The sequence below is a fragment of the Colletes gigas genome, unplaced genomic scaffold, assembly GCF_013123115.1.
Source record: "Colletes gigas isolate AHSC1104 unplaced genomic scaffold, ASM1312311v1 Colletes_gigas_Sc00012, whole genome shotgun sequence".
Lineage (NCBI taxonomy): Eukaryota > Metazoa > Arthropoda > Insecta > Hymenoptera > Colletidae > Colletes > Colletes gigas.
Genome location: NW_025106641.1, coordinates 1,764,252 through 1,784,085, shown reverse-complemented (window position 1 = coordinate 1,784,085; position 19,834 = coordinate 1,764,252). Strand labels below are relative to the sequence as shown.

Below are 19,834 nucleotides of genomic sequence, written 5' to 3'. Positions count from 1 at the left end.
AACAAGATATATAAATCAGTGTACAATATTGTTTGTAACAAATAGGAAATATAAATATTTTTTAATTTTCCTATAACATGGTCAAACACACCATGATGCTGTACAATAAATATAATTTGAATAAAAAAGGGATATATTTTCAATAGAAATAGTTGTTCATTGCTATTATAAATTGGCCATTAACGATCATTGTCTTCACTTTCTGAAACTGGCTCATCCACTAAATTTTGTATTAGCTCGAACTTATGATCTACACTTTCGTCTTTGGCATCTTGGTGTTCATCGTCTATTTGATTCAGTTCTTCGTCATCTGTATCATCATCTGCTCCAGGATGAGCAGGAACTTTGTGTGTCGGGCTACCGGGTGTCTGCATCGTACCTGGTTTCTGCCACATCTTTTGCGACTCCTGTAATTTACAATTCAATGTCAATAACCGTTTTAGCGTTATTACCGAGTTTAGTAAGCATGATGACAGAGATTCACTTTACCTTCATACCGCTAACTTTCTCCATGTAATAATCATATACAAACTTAGCCATATGAGGCATATCTTCGATCTCCATTGGTGGAGCAGACGGAATAGCATCATTGAGTCTATCGGTAGGATAACGTTCTTGCGGGAGGAGTTGCAATTTCAACGGTCGCTGCATTAGCTGATCGAATGCAGGTGTCAATTCGAAACAGTTCTTAAAAAGGGACACCCTAGCAAACACGTAAAGGCCCAGTCGAGCTCTTGACATCGCCACAACCAAACGTCGCGCATCCCGTAAGTGACCCACGGCGCGTGTCTTTACGAGAGACAGCAATATGTAATCATTCTGTTGACCTTGATACTTGTCGACCGTTGTTACTTTATTCGGTCGACCGATCAAAGGATTGCTGGCGCATCTTATATTTATCACATCTCTGATTAAATGTTTCTGTCCATTATAAGTGGTCAATATACTGATCTTGTCGGCTGGATAACCAAGGAGTCGCATGTACATAAATACAGCCACGCAGTATTCAGCTTCGGCAAGATTCTGATAGAAATAAGCGCTGGGTTCGCTTTCGCCCACTCCGTTGAAATCTTCAACGTTAATGAGCTGAAAGTCGTATAGAAATCCAGCGTTTGCTACTAGATACTCCGGGCTGCGTTCCACGTGCGCAAGATTGCCCAGTTTTTTGTATCGCCAATTGTAAAGATTACAAATGCTGGGTCTGGCACGACCTTGACCATCAAGATCGACCGTGGGCACGCCCAACCGAACGAACCTTGCGAACAGGGATTGCTCCATGTTTGAATATTTTTGGAAAGCCATGTTTTTGATAACTGGTGGCAGTTGATGGTGATCCCCTATCATTATCCAACGTTTCAATCGATTGTATCCGTCTTGTGGATTTTGCAGCAACAACGGTATGAAAGTTTCTATTTCCAGAATTTGAGCAGATTCTTCCATGAGTATGTTGTCATATTTGAAGCCCATGTCTACGAGCTCGCGCCTTTTAAGCGCGGCATGAGTACAAGTCATAGCAATCACTTTTGCTTCTTTGACCAATAAATATTTTGACCTATCTAAACCGGATCGCAATAATTCGAAAGCCCTAAATTCTTCCAGCTGTGCGAATATCCTTTCTACGTACCTGTGAAATCGATACGTAGCGAACATTTAATACCAATGTATTTATTATATAAACACTGATATTTCGTATGAACTTACCGAAAACAGCTACGCGCTATCTCGAGATCTTCTACAAACGTATTGCGCTTAAATAATGGCTGTGGTGCATTATCGAAGAATTTATGAAATGGAAATTCCTCGTCAACGATAAACGCGGACGGTAGTCCTTTTCCAGTACCCTGCCTTTGTTTTATTCGAGATTCAAAACGTTCCCATCTTGTTAATATTTGATACATAAAGAAATGTCCTGCCGTTTCGCAAGTGTATGCTACGTCACCTTTTACATTTAACGATTCCTGATAAAAGACAAATATACATGAATATTCACGTACGAAACATGGACAGTTATACAACCATACGTATATGTACAGGGTGTTCGGCCACCCCGATATTTTTTATTTTTTTTTGGCCTCTAGAATCTCCTATTAAAATTTTTCTCAAGAGTGGCCGAACACCCTGTATAGTAGATTACAAACCTGCAGTCTTTGAACTTCCATTAAAAGATCCAGTCGCTTGGCCAAGACATAGTTAACTCTTCCGTATCTACTGAAATCTTTTTCGGTTTCTAATGCCTCTTCTCCGTGACCAAGACGCAGCAAATGTCTCTCGTCAATATCGAGTGCCATGATCTTTTCAAAAAGTTGATTCAGTGCTTGATTGGAGTGCGTAACTATAAGTGTCCTCTGATTGGGAAAGTTATGATAAAGATTTGAAATGATCTGAACAGCAACGTCCGTTTTACCAGTACCGGGAGGACCCACGACGAGTGTCAAGCCTGGTTGCATACCGGCACGAATGGCTTCGACTTGCGTTGGCGTAAACGGAATTTGATTCCTATAATAAAATTATAGAATACTGTACAATACCAGAACAATACTTAACGTTCATATTATTAACATAGATTCAATATTTACATACTTTTTTGGTTCGTTAGCTTTGTAAGGGCCTCGACTAGGCGGCACGTGTGGTTCAACTTTGATGACTTTCTTTTTTGGTTCGTTATCGTGTTTAGCAAGGACATCTTCAAATATCAGGCGGAAAGGCCGAACTAGCTTTTTCCCATTATCGGTAGCAACTAGGCTCTCATACTGAGGGAAACTACCCCTCAAATGATCTATTTCAAGAAACGTATCGTTGAAATCCATTGTTGCGATTTCATTTGGCATTCTACATACGGAAATAAACGTAAATGTTTTCGGGTTATTTCGGTAAGATTTGTTTTACTTTACCTAGAGTAACGAGCTGCACCAGGATCACCATATCCAAGAATTATATCATGAAGCCAATCAGGGACGACGCATTCTGTATTCATGAGCTCTCTGATCGTTTCCAGGACCGCCTTAAAGTTGTTCTCTTTTGGCTTGCGTCTCATTATAATGTTAAATCCTTCGTATACATCCTCGCCACCGTGACTAGCATTGTCCATGTCGATTCGATACTGATTGGAATCTAGCCAGACTCTGTACGTTCGAGTGTCTCCAGGTAGAATAGGTCGTGGTTCAGGACCATCTTCGATCACTCTGCCATTCGAGTCTAGCATACCTTCGACCTCGCATCCCCGGACAGTTGTCAGTCCAACTTGTGGCACGAAAGGCAACTTGTGACTGTATTTGGTGCCTGCGTGCAAGCAAAGTGTCGAACGAAACGTTTCAACCGACTGGTCATCGAAATTAAGCTTGCGTATTAGTCTATTTTTATACAGTACCGATTGGATTCTGGGGCTTGACCGTAATGAGAAAACATACATCGTGCTTTCGAAGGTTCTCCCATTCGGATTTGATTTCTTTGCGGACGCTTAAATTTATCGTAACATCAGCGCGTACCCTCGACGGCCTTTTCTCGCCGATATTAGGCTTTGCCACTTCGACTACAGCAAACTGAGTGATGGGTTGAGCCATCCTGGCCCAGCCACCAAAGTAAACACCACCATCTTCGGCCCGCCTAAGCGAGATAAATAAAAGATCTCGTCTACCGTGTGTCATACAAGAGTTTTCAATTTATTAAAACGAAACTGGACTTACCAAGGACTCAATCTGCTTACTGCATCCTCGATGTCCTGGCGTATCTCATCTGCGAACGACCAATGTTATCATTCATTGTATTAATCATGTATTAAGACGATCAGAATTATTTTATACGTACAGGTCGACTCCAGGCGGAACAGATTAAAATTCCTCAGCAAGTAATCGTGCAGAGTAAGGAATTGCAAATTTAATTTTGGCAGGGCTAAGCAACCTTCGCCAGAAAAGTACTCCGTCGGCACGATACTTTCGTTCCAGATGATCTCTTCCGTTGGATAAAGCGGCATTTCGTTCAACTCTTCCAGCTGAGAAGCTCTGCGCTCGTGGCGCGATATCTGCAATTCAATTCCACGTGTTATCATTGAAGTTTGTAGAGACGAAGTTTTTTCATAGCTTTGATCGTTTACCAAGAGTTCTTGAAGAAATTCTATGTCGTATCTATACCAATTTTCATCCTTTTCTCGTTCCTCGGACGGCACCAAGCTGAGATAACTCGCGATCGATCTCAATTTCTCTCGGCTGGAAAATGGATCAGGAACGGTTTACGATCGATCGGGCAAAAAGGGCGTTAAAAGGTAGAAAACAGTATGAAATATCACCTGAGCGAGCCGAAATGTTTGTAAAGCGCTTCTCTTGTATCGACGCTCGCCACGTTCGTCAACGCGAAGCTTCGTAGATCCGGGAATTTTGCGAACACAGCTTTCTGCGCAAAATTTTTAATTTTATTTCTCAATTTACACTGCTCAACAAACTGTAAACAGTTGAAACAATGATTAGTTTATACCTGAAGCGACGTGATCTTGGTATAGTGCAACTGTGTCATATCGTGATCCGTGAGAGGATCGCCACTTTCCTCGTTGATTTCGAATCTGGCGTAAAATTTTAGCATTTCCAGCAGCTAGAAATAAAAGAACATTGTAACTTTGTAACATCCTGGTTACGATTCGCTAATTATTTCCCTGAATATCTCGTTCCGAAGTGAATCGAATATTATTAATGAAGGCTGGCGGTTCGATTGATGCGAATAATCGTGTCTACGTCGCGTAATGACGAAACGTTACCTCAATAAAAGATTTAACGAGTCTATATCCTCGAGCTGTACACTTCCAAGATTGCAGTCGCAAAGCTTAACATAACATTAGCTCTTAGATCATTGATCGAGCTCGTTATTGGTAGCAATTAGAAGGTAATATATCATACAACTGGATCTCGATCACTTCCCATTGAGTTAATCTTGGGTCTTTGTTTAATCAATAGTACACGAGCCGATAAAATAAAATTAAAGTAGAGTTCATTGTCTGCCAAGATCAATGCCGTGGATAAATAAAATGGCTATCCATTGTTTTCTATTTACCATTTTTTATAACAAACAAAGGGAATGGAAACAATAGATAAAAAACAGCTGACAAATATTTCTCGGATAAATCTGACTCACTTTCTTAAAAGACATTTGAATAGTCATTGATAATTGCCTGAAATAAACACGATTCTTACGAATCGGCGACTCTTGGTTCGATTATCAGACTCGTAATGGAAACGATCGATACATCGCACCTGAGTGGTTCGATAAGTTTATCTTCGATTCCATTACCGAATTCAAATGGCTTTAAAATTATAATCTACGCTCAACAGGTGGATTGTCACGGCAGTAAAAAATTAACATTTTGTTTTTAGACAATCGATACTACGCATTGGATATTATATTGAATGATTAGGCGGCCAACGTGTTGATATACACGTTGTAAATTAATCGTGAAATATCCATTTTATCAGTAGTCGTTAGGATTGTTCTAAATAATTACTCGTAACGACTGCTTAATAGAATTTTGAAATCTAAATTCTTAACGCTACCAAATCCATCAAGACCAAGACTCAATATCATCATTTAACGATTTGTTTGGTCTAGCTTGTGCTATCATTAAAACATGCAACGTTTCTATAATTGTTTAATCATTATATTCTGACTAGGTAAACAATGATAATATCGTCAGCGTTTGCTATTAGCTCTTCTTTTATCAGCATGTTATACAACAAACTCTCTTACATAATCGACTATGTTGATTCCAACATTTTTATACAAAGACAATGAAAAATCTGAAATTATATAATTTTTAGACAAATCTAACCGAACAGAAGTCTCCTATGTTTCGTCGTAAACGAGAATGAGCGACTCAAATGATTTCGATATCTACGAATTAGTCAGAGTTTCATACAAATGTACATTGTTTCGGATCGAGCAGAGCTCGAGGAGGGCAAGGTTAATTAAACGAAAGTTCAAGAGCAGTTTCGTACGGTGCAGCATCGCGAACGCAAGGAACACTATTCCGGCGATGAAACACGGCCCGCGTAGCATGATTGCAGGGAACCATGAGCCAGAAATGCGACAGTGGGAGAAGATCGTGCTATCCCCGAGCGAGTAGCTCATCGATGCTCCATCCGAGATTGTTTCAGTTCCACGCGCAACGCATGTGTGTCAACGTGTGTCACTTATTTATCGCTACTTGGATGACATCGATATCCCCTAACGAACGTTCCATTGAAAAACACGTCAGGTGATCGTCTTGAATCGGCGAACAAACTGCTCGGCCGACTCTTATTCGCGGCCGATTCGTTCCAAGACGCGTTCCTCCGCAAGAACAGCAGAAATGTTCAAGCGTCGCGATTTATCCAAGTAGTATTGATCGAGCACAAAGTTTATTTGTTTGTTCCATCGAGCGTAAGATTCCCCTTGCGCGATTCTTTTTACGGGGGAGAAAGAAAACAATAGAAACGATAAAGAAAGCAGCGGATTTTTCGTCGAATTTCCGCGAGAACCGAGCCTTTTTCGCAGAGAACGAAGAAAGAAGAAATGCGGTAACGAGAACGAGAGATAATGTTGGACGTGAGAAACAACAGGTGTCTGGGCACGTTGCCATCCAAAGGTTCGTAAACCTCCTGGCTGTATTATTTTCTGCATCCTCCAGATCGAATTTCGAAAAGATATTTCGAACGTCCGCGAATCTTCGATTTGTTTAAGTTCGCGTACAAACAAGAGCAACGAATCTCGCGCGTAGTTATCTTTTCGAATGTTCTGTACGTATCCTAAACAACCTTTTGCATTGTAATATCGATTGCGTCACGGTCGAGCTCGGTAAACGAAAAATTCTGAGTTTATTTCTTTCTTTCGTATTGACGTAGCTGATAGAAGAGAAGCATCAAAGCAAAGGGCAAAAAAAGGAAGGAACAAAGAAATCGTAGATAACGTTATCGCGTGTGATTACGCATTCCATGTCGCGAATTACCTAGTCGTTAACAATTTCCATAAGATTTGAATGTTAATGCGCTAAAAGCTTCGCGTTAAATGTTGTTCGTTCGACCTCCGTCGTGCGCGATGTATAAATTTTTATTTTTAACGGACAGATACCATTCGACTATACGTATATCACCATGATATAATGCGCATAATTTAATCAACAGTTTACAAACGAGCGTTGTTGCGTATTGTTCGTAGACGAATCGCGATTTTCGTACACTTTTCATTCGAAGTCTTTTAAGTTACAAAGTTGATTTTTGGTTTTGGACCGCCGTACACACTGCCTCGCAAAGAGTTAACTTTCGAATCTTAAATACCGAAAAGGTTAAACGAATTCGTATCAACAGCGACCTCAAGATAATTTGGGGAGGGAGGGGGGCAAACAGAAGAGTATAAAGAACGTCTTGCTAACAGAAGCGTCTCTTTTTTTAAACGCGATCGTTTCTCTCATTGTACGATGCACACGCTTGTCGGCATTTAACTGGGTTACGGATGCAGAACATGGTATTTTCGTTTCTCGACTTCGATACGACATCGAGTCTCGATAACGAAAACGATTTTCTGCAATACTGTGCTATCTTATCGCGGGGAAAAATTAATCTTTTCCTTTTTCCTTTGGAAATACAATATTTACTTTCATCTTAAATCTTCCCCCGCGTTATCTTCCCTTCGACCGTTTCTACCGTTCGCTTTCGAGCTTATAATACAGCTTTTGACTAATTTAAAGTTAACGTTTTCGAGCCCTGGTTTTAATCGGCGATCGCTGTTAATCTCCTGAAATTGAAGAATTACGGCGCCATCGTTCTTGAACTCCGTCGTTTGTATCATTTTTCTGTTGTTAAGCAGCGAATTAAGTCCACAAGATTGATACGACCTCAGCGATACGTATCTTCGCCGTCGAATGCATTTATTTATCCCGCAAGCCTGAGAACAATTAGAAGATTCGTTAACAATACTCGGTATTGCTAGTTTTTATGCACCACGTGCTTCCCGGGGTATCGAGGGTATGATAAAATTATTGGAAATCGGTTCTCTCTTCCCACGATCGTTCCAACACGCGATATCCCAATGGTAGGCTCAGCAGTGTACACATCCTATCGCTGATACCGAACAATACCCATCGAGTGTACGCTGAAAGTGAACGTGCGCCGTCCCTTTTAAATAAAAATATCAGATACGCTTTTAATCTCTATTTACATGCAGATTCGCGGAATATGTTGCAAGAACCGTTGAATATTGTATAGAATAAACGACAGAACGTGAATTATCGTCGACGATATAACAATATCTTGATCTAATCGGTGATCTAATTTTAATGAAACCTGATAAGTATCGCTGATCGAAAACATTTCAGGTTTGTTATGGATCTGTCTGTTCGCATGGACGATCGCGTCGTGCCACGCGGACGACGTAAACTGTTGCCCCGATGGCACCACGTGGTTGCATTCGATGAACTGTTCCAATTCAACGAGGATCCAGCTCGAATGCCCTCATGGCGCCTACGTGATCGATCCGGTTGATTTCGTGGGCGACGACTTCACCGTCGTCACGGAGTACAACGTTTCCTGGCTCCAATTCGTCAAACACGACGAGAGAATACCGTCGGACAGGTAAAGTATCAGTTTTCTACGATCGACTTTCGATTCTTCGTCGTCTTGTAAAAGTATAGATACGACATCGATCATTATGATCCGCGTCACGTTAGTAAATTTCATGATACAGTCGGGGGTCTCTCTTGTTTCCTCGGAGAAATAACACATGACGTAAAATTTTCCTGGAGGCATACATTAACGGTTAAAATACACCATTAATAAAATAAACTTCCTACAGTGTGTATTCATAAAATTGTTGAGCCATGGACAACATTTATCGAATGCAAACAACTCTTGATTTATGAATATTCGATTCATCAAGTATTTCCTCGTATCGTCGATAGATAATATGGAGGAGGAAGTAAAAGAAATTACTGAGAATTTAAATTACTTACATTTTGAGGAAATTAACTACCGAAAGATATGAGAAATTGTGCTTCAACAATCTTATTATATTCAGGTTCTGCGTGACGAACCGCGAAAACAGTTCTCAGATCGCTTTGGCGTGCTTCGAGAATGAATACTACAGCGATTCCACGTCCACGGTATGGAAGGATTTGTTGTTGTGCTCTCTGGCAATTGTATCGGCTGTATTTTTAATCGCTACCCTGGCGGTGTACGTTATACTACCGGAATTAAGGGAGATCCAGGATAAAGCGATGATGGCTGTGGTTACGTCGCTGGCGGTCAGCTACATCGTCCTTTCGATACAGAATTTGAGAACGCTGGAAATAGGGGACGAAACGATATGTCTTGCTTTAGGTACGTGAATCGATATTTACATATTTTCTTTTCTTACGTTCTCGAGTTTCATCGACGCCGTATTTTCTCTCTCCTAGGATTCCTTTTGTACTTCAGCTTCATGGCGGTTTTCTTCTGGCTGAATATCGTGTCCTTCAATATATGGAGAACAGTCTGGTAAGCAGATCTTTTCGAAATAAATCCGAGTTCGATTAATCCCAGTATTTTTCTACAGGTTCAAGAACTTCAAGATCAACGACAAAACTCTTTTCATCATCTACTGTCTCTTCGGTTGGGGCGGATCGATATGTTTCTTGATCACGGTAATGGTCACCCATTACATACACGGTGAACATCTGAAACCTGGTTTCGGGCTGTACAGTTGCTGGTTCAGCGGTGAGCTTGACGTCAATTGCATCCAATTATCTAATCTGTCCTCTATCGCAATGCATTCGGATTTCGTTTCGGGGGAAGTTTCATGCCCGATGTTTCGTTTCGCAGGCCCCGAGCAACTATGGGCGTACTTTTACGGACCGATCGCTATTTTGTTGACACTGAACGTAATCTATCTGGGATTAACCGGATGGCGGCTGTGGCATCAGTATCGCGAGTTCACCGGAAGCACCTTACGAGCGCTTCGATTTAAATGTCTGCTCTATGTAAAGCTGATATTCGTCATGGGCATTACGTGGATCTTCGAGGTGTTATCGTACGCCGAAGGATCTAGAAATAATCTTTGGTATTTATATGTATTTTCTTATTTTTATTATCGATATTTACGTAAACGTAATAAATTCATTTCTGTTTAGGATCGCAACCGACACTCTGAACGCGTTGCAAGGTCTCATAATATTCCTCTTGTTGGTCGTCACGCGTAAACGCGTCAGAAAACTGTTGGCGAAGAAGAGACCTTGCGGGATCGCCTTTCCAAAATCCTGGACCGCCTACGAGGACGAAGAGTGCGAAGATGTGCTTCCCGAGGAAATAGAATTGTCGCAACACGGCTAGTATTTATAGTTTATCGTCGTCACTAACCGATACACGGCCGATCAAAGAACTATCCTTACTTAAACAATTGTAGTCGGAAAAGGCGTGTAAGCGACATCGTCATTAGAATTACCTGAATACTCTTACCATTTGCCTAGTCTTTACAATCGTAAGTCGAAACGTCGAACCCTTCCGTGCTATGAGAATCGTTTGCTCATAGTCTCGAACGAATCATCTTGACCATAGATTTTAATGTTAACGTTTAAGAATCTCCATGAATGTGAACAAGGTCCAGCAAATATCGTATTTATCCGCGCGACTACACGGAAAACAATTTGGAAACGAAACATCCGATTGCAAACATGAATTTTTTACCGAATAGTAACCTTAGTACATATATCAAGATCGTATCTATGGTTTAACAATATAATTACACTATTTTACTGAAATAGTAATAATAGTATTGTACCACTTACATTACTTATCATCTGAAATACCAAATTATTTTCCGTCTTAACTAAAAAATTTGTTATGCAGCGTGCGTCGACTCGACGCGCTTGCAAAACAACTCCGGCGATTCATCGAGATGATTTCGCATAATCGAGTTTCCCTCTCTAAAATCTCGCGCGCACGTAGATGCATGTTTATCGTGCCTATCAGACTTGAGTCGATATCGTTAAGTCTCTTTGTTTAATTCTCAAAAGATCAAATCGAAAAATCGATAAGAACTAAGCGTATTTGCCAGATTATTAAAATTCATCGAAAAGAATGGAAGTTTCCGTTTTAAAAAGTCGACCAAGGCTTCGTTCGAACCCAACAATTTTTATTTTAAATATCCTTGTCGATAACGTCGAGTTCCCTGAATATTTTTAATTTCTATGCAAGTTGAAATGGATCGAGGAATAAACGGTCGGAGAATTCAGACGCGCAAAATGTTGGAACGAAGCGACGATGGGAATTACTGGCCCGGAACTGTGCCTCTCGTTTGCGTAGGAACTGTTATGGTGATTAAACGAAGCACAATGTGCGCGAGTAATCGAGCACTCGGTTCAACGAAGAAGCGAGCAAACGAGAACAGTTTGAACATGGAACAATACTTTAACCGTCTAATGTGCCCACGCTCCTTTATGAGTAATGCTCGCCACGAGCTTGCAACAGTCACACAATAATGAGAGTGCCTACCATTGTTACAATGCGGGGACTCTGTGTACGACGCTGAACGCGCGGAGAAACGTGATCGATACTTTAGTAAGTTGAACGTGTCGCGGTAAGAAACGCGGAAACTTTTTTATGCGAAACACAACACACGCGTAAAGTGAACTAGTTCGCAATACGGGGGGAGTTTATTTTAAATTTTAAAATGAATATTTCATACTTGTCGTTTAGAGGCGTGGAATATTTTTAACGAGACAAAACGAAAATATATGTTTGTACCGTTGTTCAATTAACGACGATAAAACGTGTTTTAAATCGTAACTTATAAGCGACCAATGAATTTCAGAATTGTTTACTAACCGTTTGATTGTACGTAAGATGCTTTAATTCTAGCGGATAAGCTGCTGTGTATAAATAAACGTGTATATAAAACAGCTAAAAATAGAAGTAGAATAAACGTGTTTGTACGAAACAATAACGCGCGTATACCGATCGGATTAAGTTGTAATTAAACATTTCGTTGCATAAGGCGGTCACCCGTACATCTGCGGTAGAAGAAATCTATTTTTGCTACAGAGTGGTTAAGCGAGTCCTCGCATACCATTCTTCGTTTTAACCCTTTGGGTGCCGCGGACGCTTGCGAGCGTTGAATCAGTGCACTGGACATGACTCAAAAGGTACAAAACTTCCCAGGAGAGACGTTTAGAAAATGCAAGTTAATCATCGTAATTTATAATGACAGTGTACGGGTACACTGTCGCTCAAAAGTTTGTAGCAGTTTTCGATTCTCGAGAAAGAAGTACACAAAAAAAACTTTCAAAAAAAACATTTGGGCGATAGTGTATGCGCGCATGAAATTGAAGATAGGAACGAAAAAATTCATATTTAACGCGAGCAAACGGTTGCGATCAAAACGATCATGGAAAAAGGAATAAAAAATTAACACCAAGTTGCCAGTTCAAGGATAAACCGATCGCGTCGCACGTGTCTGCCGTACATGTCAAGGGATTCGTGATATGTACGTATGCAAATAGGAAATCAGTTATGAATCAGTCGTAGAAATCTGCAACGTAGTGTAAATATTCGATAAACACGACGTAATGTCATGTTAATACACGTGAAAGATTACTACTAGTATACAACTCTAAAGATTTAATATCGTATAGTTAAACTTGATTAGAACGAGTATGTCAGTTAATAGGTGGGGCAATAAAAAAATAGTCAAAGAATGAATATAGTATGTTCCACACGCGTTATTACATCTACCGTAAAGCTCCGACTGAAACCTTAATGTTTCCTGAATATTTATGTGCATATGTTTTCGCTAGTTGAATGTTGTAAATGTAAACGTTCGAATACTTTCGTGTATGAGTGTATCATCGTCGGAGGAGCTAAAGTTACTCGAGAAATAGCGGAGAGACGCGACAGCAATCGGAGGAGGACAACAAAGATTTGCGCGGAGTAAACGAGAAAGGTAAGGATAGTTAGAAAAAGGGGAGGGGAGGAGGGGAAGGGAAACGATGAGACAGAGCGGCGGAGAAGGGGAAACGAGCGAGAAAAGGATGGAGGGAGGGAGAGGAAGAGAGACAAAAAAGACAGTGCAACGGGGAATAGGAATGGGATGCGATGGCGACGGGTATGGCAGGGGTAGGTCTCACTAGGCGGGCTAACCCGCTGGCGGCATTGGCAGGTATGGCGATCAGCGCACGGGAAGTCTATCGTCGCGTTGCAATGAACGAGTGAAATATAACAACGCCCTCGAGGTAGGCCGTGGCCGTCACGAAATCGATCACGAGAAGAACGGTAACTCGGGTCGCGAGGAAAGTCGCGCGAACGCGAAACCAATGCACGGGATGGAGTAATAGGAACGCGAACGGTGCCGATTTCGATGACATGTATTGTCTCGCGAGCGTGCTAATCGCGGTCGTGGTCGGTTCGCTGGGGACGAATCATCCCCGAACGGTGATCGCGTATGCCAACGGTAAATTGAATTTAATCAACGTCGCGAAGTGTTGCGAGCTCGAGGAGCTTCTCGTCGACGACACGTGCACGCCATTGGCGGAAACGAACGAGACGGAGTGGCGACCGGAATTCGTGGTGGAAAAGGTGAACGGTATCTCGCGAAGCAGACAGGTCGAACCGAATTATCAGCTTAAGATAGGAAGGCCAAAGTGCCAGCCGAACGAGCGCCAATGGAAGGTATACGACACCGAGGAGGATCGATTGGCGATATTGACGACCGGTGTGTTGCGACACTACACCACCGATCCGACGAAAAAAACCAACGAGAACAAAGGTGTTTACGGGCTCGATTCTACGGTACCAATGGACGAGGATGATCTCGACACTGTGTCCATTCATTACGATTATCAATTCGGTCACTATTGCGCGGATAAAGCAAGTTTGACCAGAGATCGGCTCGTAACTACGTACGCTATGATCTGCGTACCCGACGTAGTTGTCACATGGAGCGATACAAATTATTTGATGAGACACGCGATCGATCCTGCATTTCATGCGATGTCGATAGCTAGTTACCTGATTGTCGCTGTTGTCTATTTCGTCTTGCCGCAGTTGCGTGATCTCGTGGGAAACATGATAACCAGCATGACTTTGTGCCTTATAGCCGGTCAATGTGCCTCTATGGTTAGAATATTCACGGAGTTCGGCAATCACATCAGTTTTATGGTTGCCGGTACGATAAAAAAAAATAAATTTTTTTTTCTTCGATCGAATAAATACGTTGAACAGCAATATTCATTTTTTGCGAGAAACGGTCAACGATCCCGCGCGAACCCATTTCCCGCCATTTTTTTTCTCCATTTCCCGCCACTTTTATCTTTTCCTTGTTCAACTTGGAGAGGTTAAATCCGTTTTCAATTCAATAGTCTTGCTAACGAGGCTTATACACAGATTACAAATGATCCTGTTTAATCGAGGAGAACTTTGACCATTCGGACGCAAACATTTATGCAAATATTTATATCTTTTTCAGATACTGTAATGTATGTCTCGCTGTTAGCTGCGTTTTTCTGGCTGAACGCCATGGGCTACTACGTGTGGAGCACTTTTCGTTCACGTAACGTATTTTTACGAGTTACCGACGGCAGAAAATATTGTTACTATTCCACGTATGTTTGGGGCTCAACGGTTTGTATAGCGGGCACCGCGATTTTCGCACATTTCGCTTTAGAAACTACCAAACCCATGGTTGGGGGAACGATATACCCGCCTCAAGAAACGATCGGTTGGCTCGGTATTTCTGTATTATTTACATCTATCGCGCTCACGATATTGGTCGATTTAAGTTTCGTTCTGACGACCGCGAATAGGATCAAACGTATGAGCACGTACGGTCGCATTCATCACAAAATGAAGTACAGCTTCAAAATGTTCGTTTTCTTGTTTGCCCTGATGAGCACCGGATGGCTCGCGCTGTTACTGTCGCGACTCAACTTCGAGGTACTCGTGTATTGTCAAATTATTATCAATCTGTTTCAAGCAATTTCAATATTATACGTTTGCGTGTTCGGTCAAAGGAGAGTTACATTCTTGCTGGGGAAAACATGCAATTGCTGTAATTCGAGAGAAAATATCGAAGGGCTCGACTGGGGCGAAGAAATGACTGCCATTAACGCGGGATATTAAAGACCCGATTTTCAAACGAAGTATTCTATCCGATGATTAAAAATTTCGGTTTCGTTTTGCATTTTTTTTTTTTTAACATTTTGAAACAAGTATATCAAACGAGGCCGAAAATTTTGAATTAAACCGAGTTCTCTTCTAGTACATGTGTGTTAGACTTTGTATGTCAAGTCATGCTTCGCAACAACATGAGCGAGCGACAACAAAACATATCGATAATTATGTAAACAGTATTAAATACGCTGGAAAATTAATAAATATGCAATCTATTTACATCGAAAAATGTAAACTTAAACGTATAAATTTTAATGTAAATGACAACCGAGTAGAATGAGATATTGTATATAATATTTATCTGCAAAGTGTCATAAAACTTATCAACGATGCAATATAATTCACTCTAACTATTTTCAAGCATACAAATTAATCAATAAAACTTTAAATCTATCTATTTTAAATATTCACATAACGTTCGATGTTGATGATAGTTCGTGCCTTGAAAGAAAATTACATTTGCCTTATGAAAATGTGCACTTAATCGTGAAATACTCAGTGAATTTATAATACAAAATATATACATAGCATTTCGTGAATAGCATTGTCACGTATTTTATTCGTTTTAGTAAAATCATCATCTTTCAAATAAGTTTTTTTTATTTTTAAGATGTTCATGTAGTATTTATATTTGTATAGAAATATAACTTTTGTACAAAAGATGTATCATCTTCGATAAATCAACCTCGTTATACTCGAAAAATATATCAATTTGCCATTTTCAATCTAACTTGTTTTCTATTTACTGAGAAAAAAAACATTGTAGCGAAACTCACCTGTCCAAACAATCCACCTTCGGGACGAGATAATAAATTAGATAACTGACATCGCACCACCAAATGACAATCATCCATAACAGTATTGAAAAATCGTCTGGTTGGCAATAAAGCTTCCAAATCTATTACCAGTTCAAGGAATCTTTCGCAATATCGTACCTTGTCTGGTAAAAGTGGTCCTATTAAAAAATAAGTATTGTATTAGAATATTGTAATGAAATTAACTTACAAGTTATACATATTTTTTACTATCTACTTCATAAGAATGAAAAGTATTGTAATCACGAAAAATATCGAATAACACATTCTGATCACATTTTGACTATTAAAACAATTAATTAATAATAATCCTTACATGACAAAATTTATTAAAAATAAGAAAAATTCTTTAAAATGTGTAATTTGTTATTTAAATCCTCCTTTTGTTTATAAAAATTTGTACCCCGTAAATACTTCAATTAATATTTTAATTAATTAGTTTGTTATATTACCTTCTTCTGAAATTGTTTCCAATATTGTCATAAATTTAATCATTAGCCTGTGTAAGAATTTACGTTCCCATTCTAGCTTCTCTTTGCATTCGGGATTGTCCTTCTTCCTTATAACTTTCCAGTATTTCCTCCACTTTGGATATTTTCTAAACTCCAATTCTCTACGTCCTTGCTGCAGCGAAATCCACATAGATAACGACACTAATCTTTTTACTTCTTCTCGAACCAACGACACCTCCATGGAATTAAAGCAATGATTCAAAAATACGATTAACGCTGTTTGTTCTTTTAGGTCAAAATCCATTATACTATCTTCAAGACACGCTTCTAAAACATTTTGAAAGAACTCTGGAAAATGTTCTTGATTTTTTTCAAACGCTTCCCAAACCTGAACACGTTCGCGAAATTTTTCATTGACCATAACAACGATGGACATAGTATGAGCACGAGTTGCATTGTTCGCGTTATAATTTGGCCACAGAAAGTTCTCTAAATATTGACTAAATTCTAACATCATGATTCTCCGAATAGAAAATTTAGATGCACAAATTTCCTGAACATAAATATCTTCTACTATTTGAGGATTAAATGGAAGATGCGAGTCCGTTGTGTGAGGTGCCCAATATTTATTTGCAAGCTACAACAAAAAACAGTATAAACGTGTGTATATTTATTTAATTTTAAGGAAATCAGATATTTTCTAACAATAAATACCTGAGTTATTCGGTCAGCATTGATCTGCTCGACTGTCGGAGCAGGATTATTGCTTTTAACGCTCGCACCGTTTTGATTGTCCATGTTGACTTCGTTTAATCTTTTGATATCCACAACATAACCAAACTTAATTTAATACAACGAAAAGATATAGGTTAAGAATTAGATACCGCACTGTACATAGCACGACACGTAACAAAAATTACGCGTTTGTGTAATACGTATATTTGTGATTATCTTACATCGTTCGTTTGATTTTCTACGTAAAAACGTATTCGTTTTAATAAATCACGGTCACTTTTAACTGTAAGTACGCGGGCTGTCTCATGTTCCGGACGTTCGAGCGATTGATTCGAAATTTCGAAATATTCGAATCGGTAAAGGTTAAGCGAACTCTATTGGACGGCGTCACAACTTGATAGTCTCTCTTCAAGGGACATTTCGGATTAGATCGGAAGAAATCGGGTGAGATCGACCGAATGATCTGTTGCCATTTTTCATTGGTCGCGAAGAGCTTTGGCTATATTATATTTGAATTAAATATCAAATGCGATTGAATAAAAGTATAATTGTTGATAACCTGTTAATTTATAATTGTGAACAAACTAATGTAAAGGAGAGGTGTAGGGAATTCATTTTTACATACGGTAACTATGTATTTAATTTTCTATTGTGTATTCCTTTGTCCTGTGAAATCGAATGAAAGATCAACGGTCGTTTCTTTTTAAACGTGTCAGACACATGTATGCAGTCGGTTTGAATTTTTTTAGTACGAGTATAAGATATCTCCAAGGTGGTAATTCATATTCATATTTTATTCTGTTCAAGTATTCTATAAGAAACATATAAAACCGTTGTTCATTCTTTAATAGTATCTTGATACGTTATAATAACAATTCATACAGAATGTCGAAATCAAGGAAAAGTAAAACAAGACGCGGTAGTGAACAAATAGATGTTAATGTTAAAAGAATAAAGATGTCAGTGAACGATGACAGTGATACAGAGAACGAGAGTAAAAGCGAAGAAACGTTGGTCGATATTTCTGAACAATTATTATCATTGGAAAGTAATTTGGCTTCTGAGCTAAGAAAGATTAAATTTGGTTTACCTGTAAAGTATGTGTATAGTCCACTTGAATACGCGTATGATACACATAAAATGTATGTAAAAGCATATTGCTGTACTGCCAAAAAGATATTGTTTCTTGGAATGAATCCCGGTCCTTGGGGTATGTCTCAAACCGGTGTTCCATTTGGAGAAATAAAAATGGTTCGCGATTGGTTGAAAATCTGTGGACCAGTTGGAAAGCCTGATAAAGAGCAACCGGATAGAAAAATAACTGGATTTCAATGTACACGTACCGAGATTAGCGGGAAAAGATTATGGGGTCTTTTCCAAAAGTTATGTGGAAAACCAGAAAAGTTCTTTGAACATGCGTATTTACATAACTATTGTCCTATCGCATTAATGGACACGAAAGGCCGTAACATCACACCGGCAGAAATAAAGGCAATATAAGCCTTCTTATAAAATTATGTTCATATATTCAATGTCGCACATTTTTAGGGTCCAGAACAAATAAATCTGCAGTCTTCTTGCGACAATGCTTTGGCGGATGCAATTCGTCTTTTAAAAGTTGAAATTCTTATTGGTATTGGCGGATACGCAGAGAAACGAGCTTTACGCGTAGTACAGTCTCATAACTTGCACGTTAAGGTAATCATTAATATCTATACATAAAACATATATGCATTGAATTTAGAGCCTTTTGAATATTTATTAATTTTACCTCATTTTTAGGTTCTGTGTCTACCTCATCCAAGCCCACGAGCTGTAAATAATAAAAATTGGGATGAAAAAGCAGAAAGCAAGTTGAGAGAATTTGGGTTGCTCGAATGCTTTACCAGTTAGATGCAGTTACTGAAATAGGAAGACTGAGAAAAAAACTGCCATGGTGAAACCTGTGATTTAAACATTAAAAATAATTTACAAATATTAAAACAAAAACAAAAAACGTAATGGATAATGTGACGTGGATGGATGTTGCATTACAAAGAGCAAACGATTCGTTAAAAGTAGGCGAAGTTCCAGTCGGTTGTTTATTTGTATACAATAATGAACTCATTGCTGTAGGTAACAATACAGTTAACGAAACACGTAATGCAACACGACATGCAGAGATAAACTGTATAGATCAAGTTTTAGAATTCTGTAAAGTAAATAATTTGAACTATAAAAAGGTTTTTCCTGATATCGATGTTATTGTTACCGTAGAACCATGCATAATGTGTACATCGGCATTATATCAACTGCGAGTGCGTAACATTATATATGGTTGCGCAAATGACCGTTTTGGCGGTTGCGCCAGTGTTTTAGAAATACCTAAAATTTACAACTCGGAAACAAAGATAATAGGTGGTGTCAAGGGTGATACAGCAATGACTTTGTTAAAAGAATTTTATAAAGGTACAAATCCAAATGCACCCGAGTCAAAAGTGAAAAAGGAACACAAACCAACAAAATGCCCAAACATAGAAAGCATATAGTTTTCGATAATTTAAATTTCTTCAACTTAAGTTGAATAATGAATAAAAAGTTTCATGTATAACCGTTTTAATATATTATTAATATTGTTTGTTTTGTACTTATTTATAAACATGTAACAACTTTTTGTAATAAATGTTGTGAAATTAAGTACTAA

The 19,834-nt window shown here is 39.2% G+C and overlaps 5 protein-coding genes across 6 annotated transcripts; 4 read left to right on the top strand and 1 right to left on the bottom strand.

The window, feature by feature from the left end:
• Nucleotides 1-125: 125 nt before the first annotated feature.
• On the bottom strand, nt 126-17,586 carry LOC122399173 (RNA helicase aquarius). 2 transcript variants are annotated; one of them, XM_043399641.1, is made up of 16 exons: nt 17,373-17,586; nt 17,131-17,230; nt 16,417-17,053; nt 15,926-16,104; nt 4,468-4,581; nt 4,283-4,386; nt 4,091-4,202; nt 3,805-4,018; nt 3,684-3,732; nt 3,368-3,603; nt 2,892-3,279; nt 2,581-2,829; nt 2,139-2,496; nt 1,702-1,958; nt 490-1,624; nt 126-407 (listed from the first exon to the last, which is right to left on the bottom strand). In XM_043399641.1, exons 2-16 carry the CDS (start codon nt 17,212-17,214, stop codon nt 180-182), a joined length of 4,344 nt encoding a protein of 1,447 aa, XP_043255576.1. In that variant the 5' UTR covers nt 17,215-17,230; nt 17,373-17,586; the 3' UTR covers nt 126-179. The 2 variants fall into 2 exon arrangements, with proteins under 2 accessions (XP_043255576.1, XP_043255575.1); XM_043399640.1 differs by having other exon boundaries at nt 17,131-17,586.
• On the top strand, nt 6,136-11,799 carry LOC122399175 (G-protein coupled receptor Mth2-like). The gene is made up of 7 exons (XM_043399644.1): nt 6,136-6,604; nt 8,330-8,585; nt 9,028-9,329; nt 9,407-9,485; nt 9,544-9,704; nt 9,810-10,047; nt 10,118-11,799. Exons 1-7 carry the CDS (start codon nt 6,556-6,558, stop codon nt 10,314-10,316), a joined length of 1,284 nt encoding a protein of 427 aa, XP_043255579.1. The 5' UTR covers nt 6,136-6,555; the 3' UTR covers nt 10,317-11,799.
• LOC122399174 (probable G-protein coupled receptor Mth-like 5) lies at nt 11,985-15,515 on the top strand. The gene is made up of 2 exons (XM_043399643.1): nt 11,985-14,145; nt 14,446-15,515. Exons 1-2 carry the CDS (start codon nt 13,344-13,346, stop codon nt 15,096-15,098), a joined length of 1,455 nt encoding a protein of 484 aa, XP_043255578.1. The 5' UTR covers nt 11,985-13,343; the 3' UTR covers nt 15,099-15,515.
• A 272-nt stretch (nt 17,587-17,858) lies between the features above and the next one.
• Nucleotides 17,859-19,167, top strand: LOC122398824 (single-strand selective monofunctional uracil DNA glycosylase). The gene is made up of 3 exons (XM_043399046.1): nt 17,859-18,642; nt 18,700-18,849; nt 18,934-19,167. Exons 1-3 carry the CDS (start codon nt 18,037-18,039, stop codon nt 19,042-19,044), a joined length of 867 nt encoding a protein of 288 aa, XP_043254981.1. The 5' UTR covers nt 17,859-18,036; the 3' UTR covers nt 19,045-19,167.
• LOC122398912 (tRNA-specific adenosine deaminase 2) lies at nt 19,025-19,679 on the top strand. Its single transcript, XM_043399177.1, has one exon. It carries the CDS (start codon nt 19,152-19,154, stop codon nt 19,677-19,679), a length of 528 nt encoding a protein of 175 aa, XP_043255112.1. The 5' UTR covers nt 19,025-19,151.
• The last annotated feature ends 155 nt before the right edge of the window (nt 19,680-19,834 follow it).

Coding starts and splice junctions, on each gene's coding strand:
- LOC122398824 (XM_043399046.1), top strand. CDS start 18,037: ATGTCGAAATCAAGGAAAAGTAAAACAAGACGCGGTAGTGAACAAATA. Junction 18,643..18,699: donor TCACACCGGCAGAAATAAAG/GCAATATAAGCC, acceptor GCACATTTTTAG/GGTCCAGAACAAATAAATCT. Junction 18,850..18,933: donor CTCATAACTTGCACGTTAAG/GTAATCATTAAT, acceptor CCTCATTTTTAG/GTTCTGTGTCTACCTCATCC.
- LOC122399175 (XM_043399644.1), top strand. CDS start 6,556: ATGTTGGACGTGAGAAACAACAGGTGTCTGGGCACGTTGCCATCCAAA. Junction 9,330..9,406: donor AACGATATGTCTTGCTTTAG/GTACGTGAATCG, acceptor TCTCTCTCCTAG/GATTCCTTTTGTACTTCAGC. Junction 10,048..10,117: donor GGATCTAGAAATAATCTTTG/GTATTTATATGT, acceptor ATTTCTGTTTAG/GATCGCAACCGACACTCTGA.
- LOC122398912 (XM_043399177.1), top strand. CDS start 19,152: ATGGATAATGTGACGTGGATGGATGTTGCATTACAAAGAGCAAACGAT.
- LOC122399174 (XM_043399643.1), top strand. CDS start 13,344: ATGTATTGTCTCGCGAGCGTGCTAATCGCGGTCGTGGTCGGTTCGCTG. Junction 14,146..14,445: donor CATCAGTTTTATGGTTGCCG/GTACGATAAAAA, acceptor TATCTTTTTCAG/ATACTGTAATGTATGTCTCG.
- LOC122399173 (XM_043399640.1), bottom strand. CDS start 17,214: ATGGACAATCAAAACGGTGCGAGCGTTAAAAGCAATAATCCTGCTCCG. Junction 3,733..3,804: donor GTTCCGCCTGGAGTCGACCT/GTACGTATAAAA, acceptor GGTCGTTCGCAG/ATGAGATACGCCAGGACATC. Junction 3,604..3,683: donor GTAAGCAGATTGAGTCCTTG/GTAAGTCCAGTT, acceptor TATCTCGCTTAG/GCGGGCCGAAGATGGTGGTG.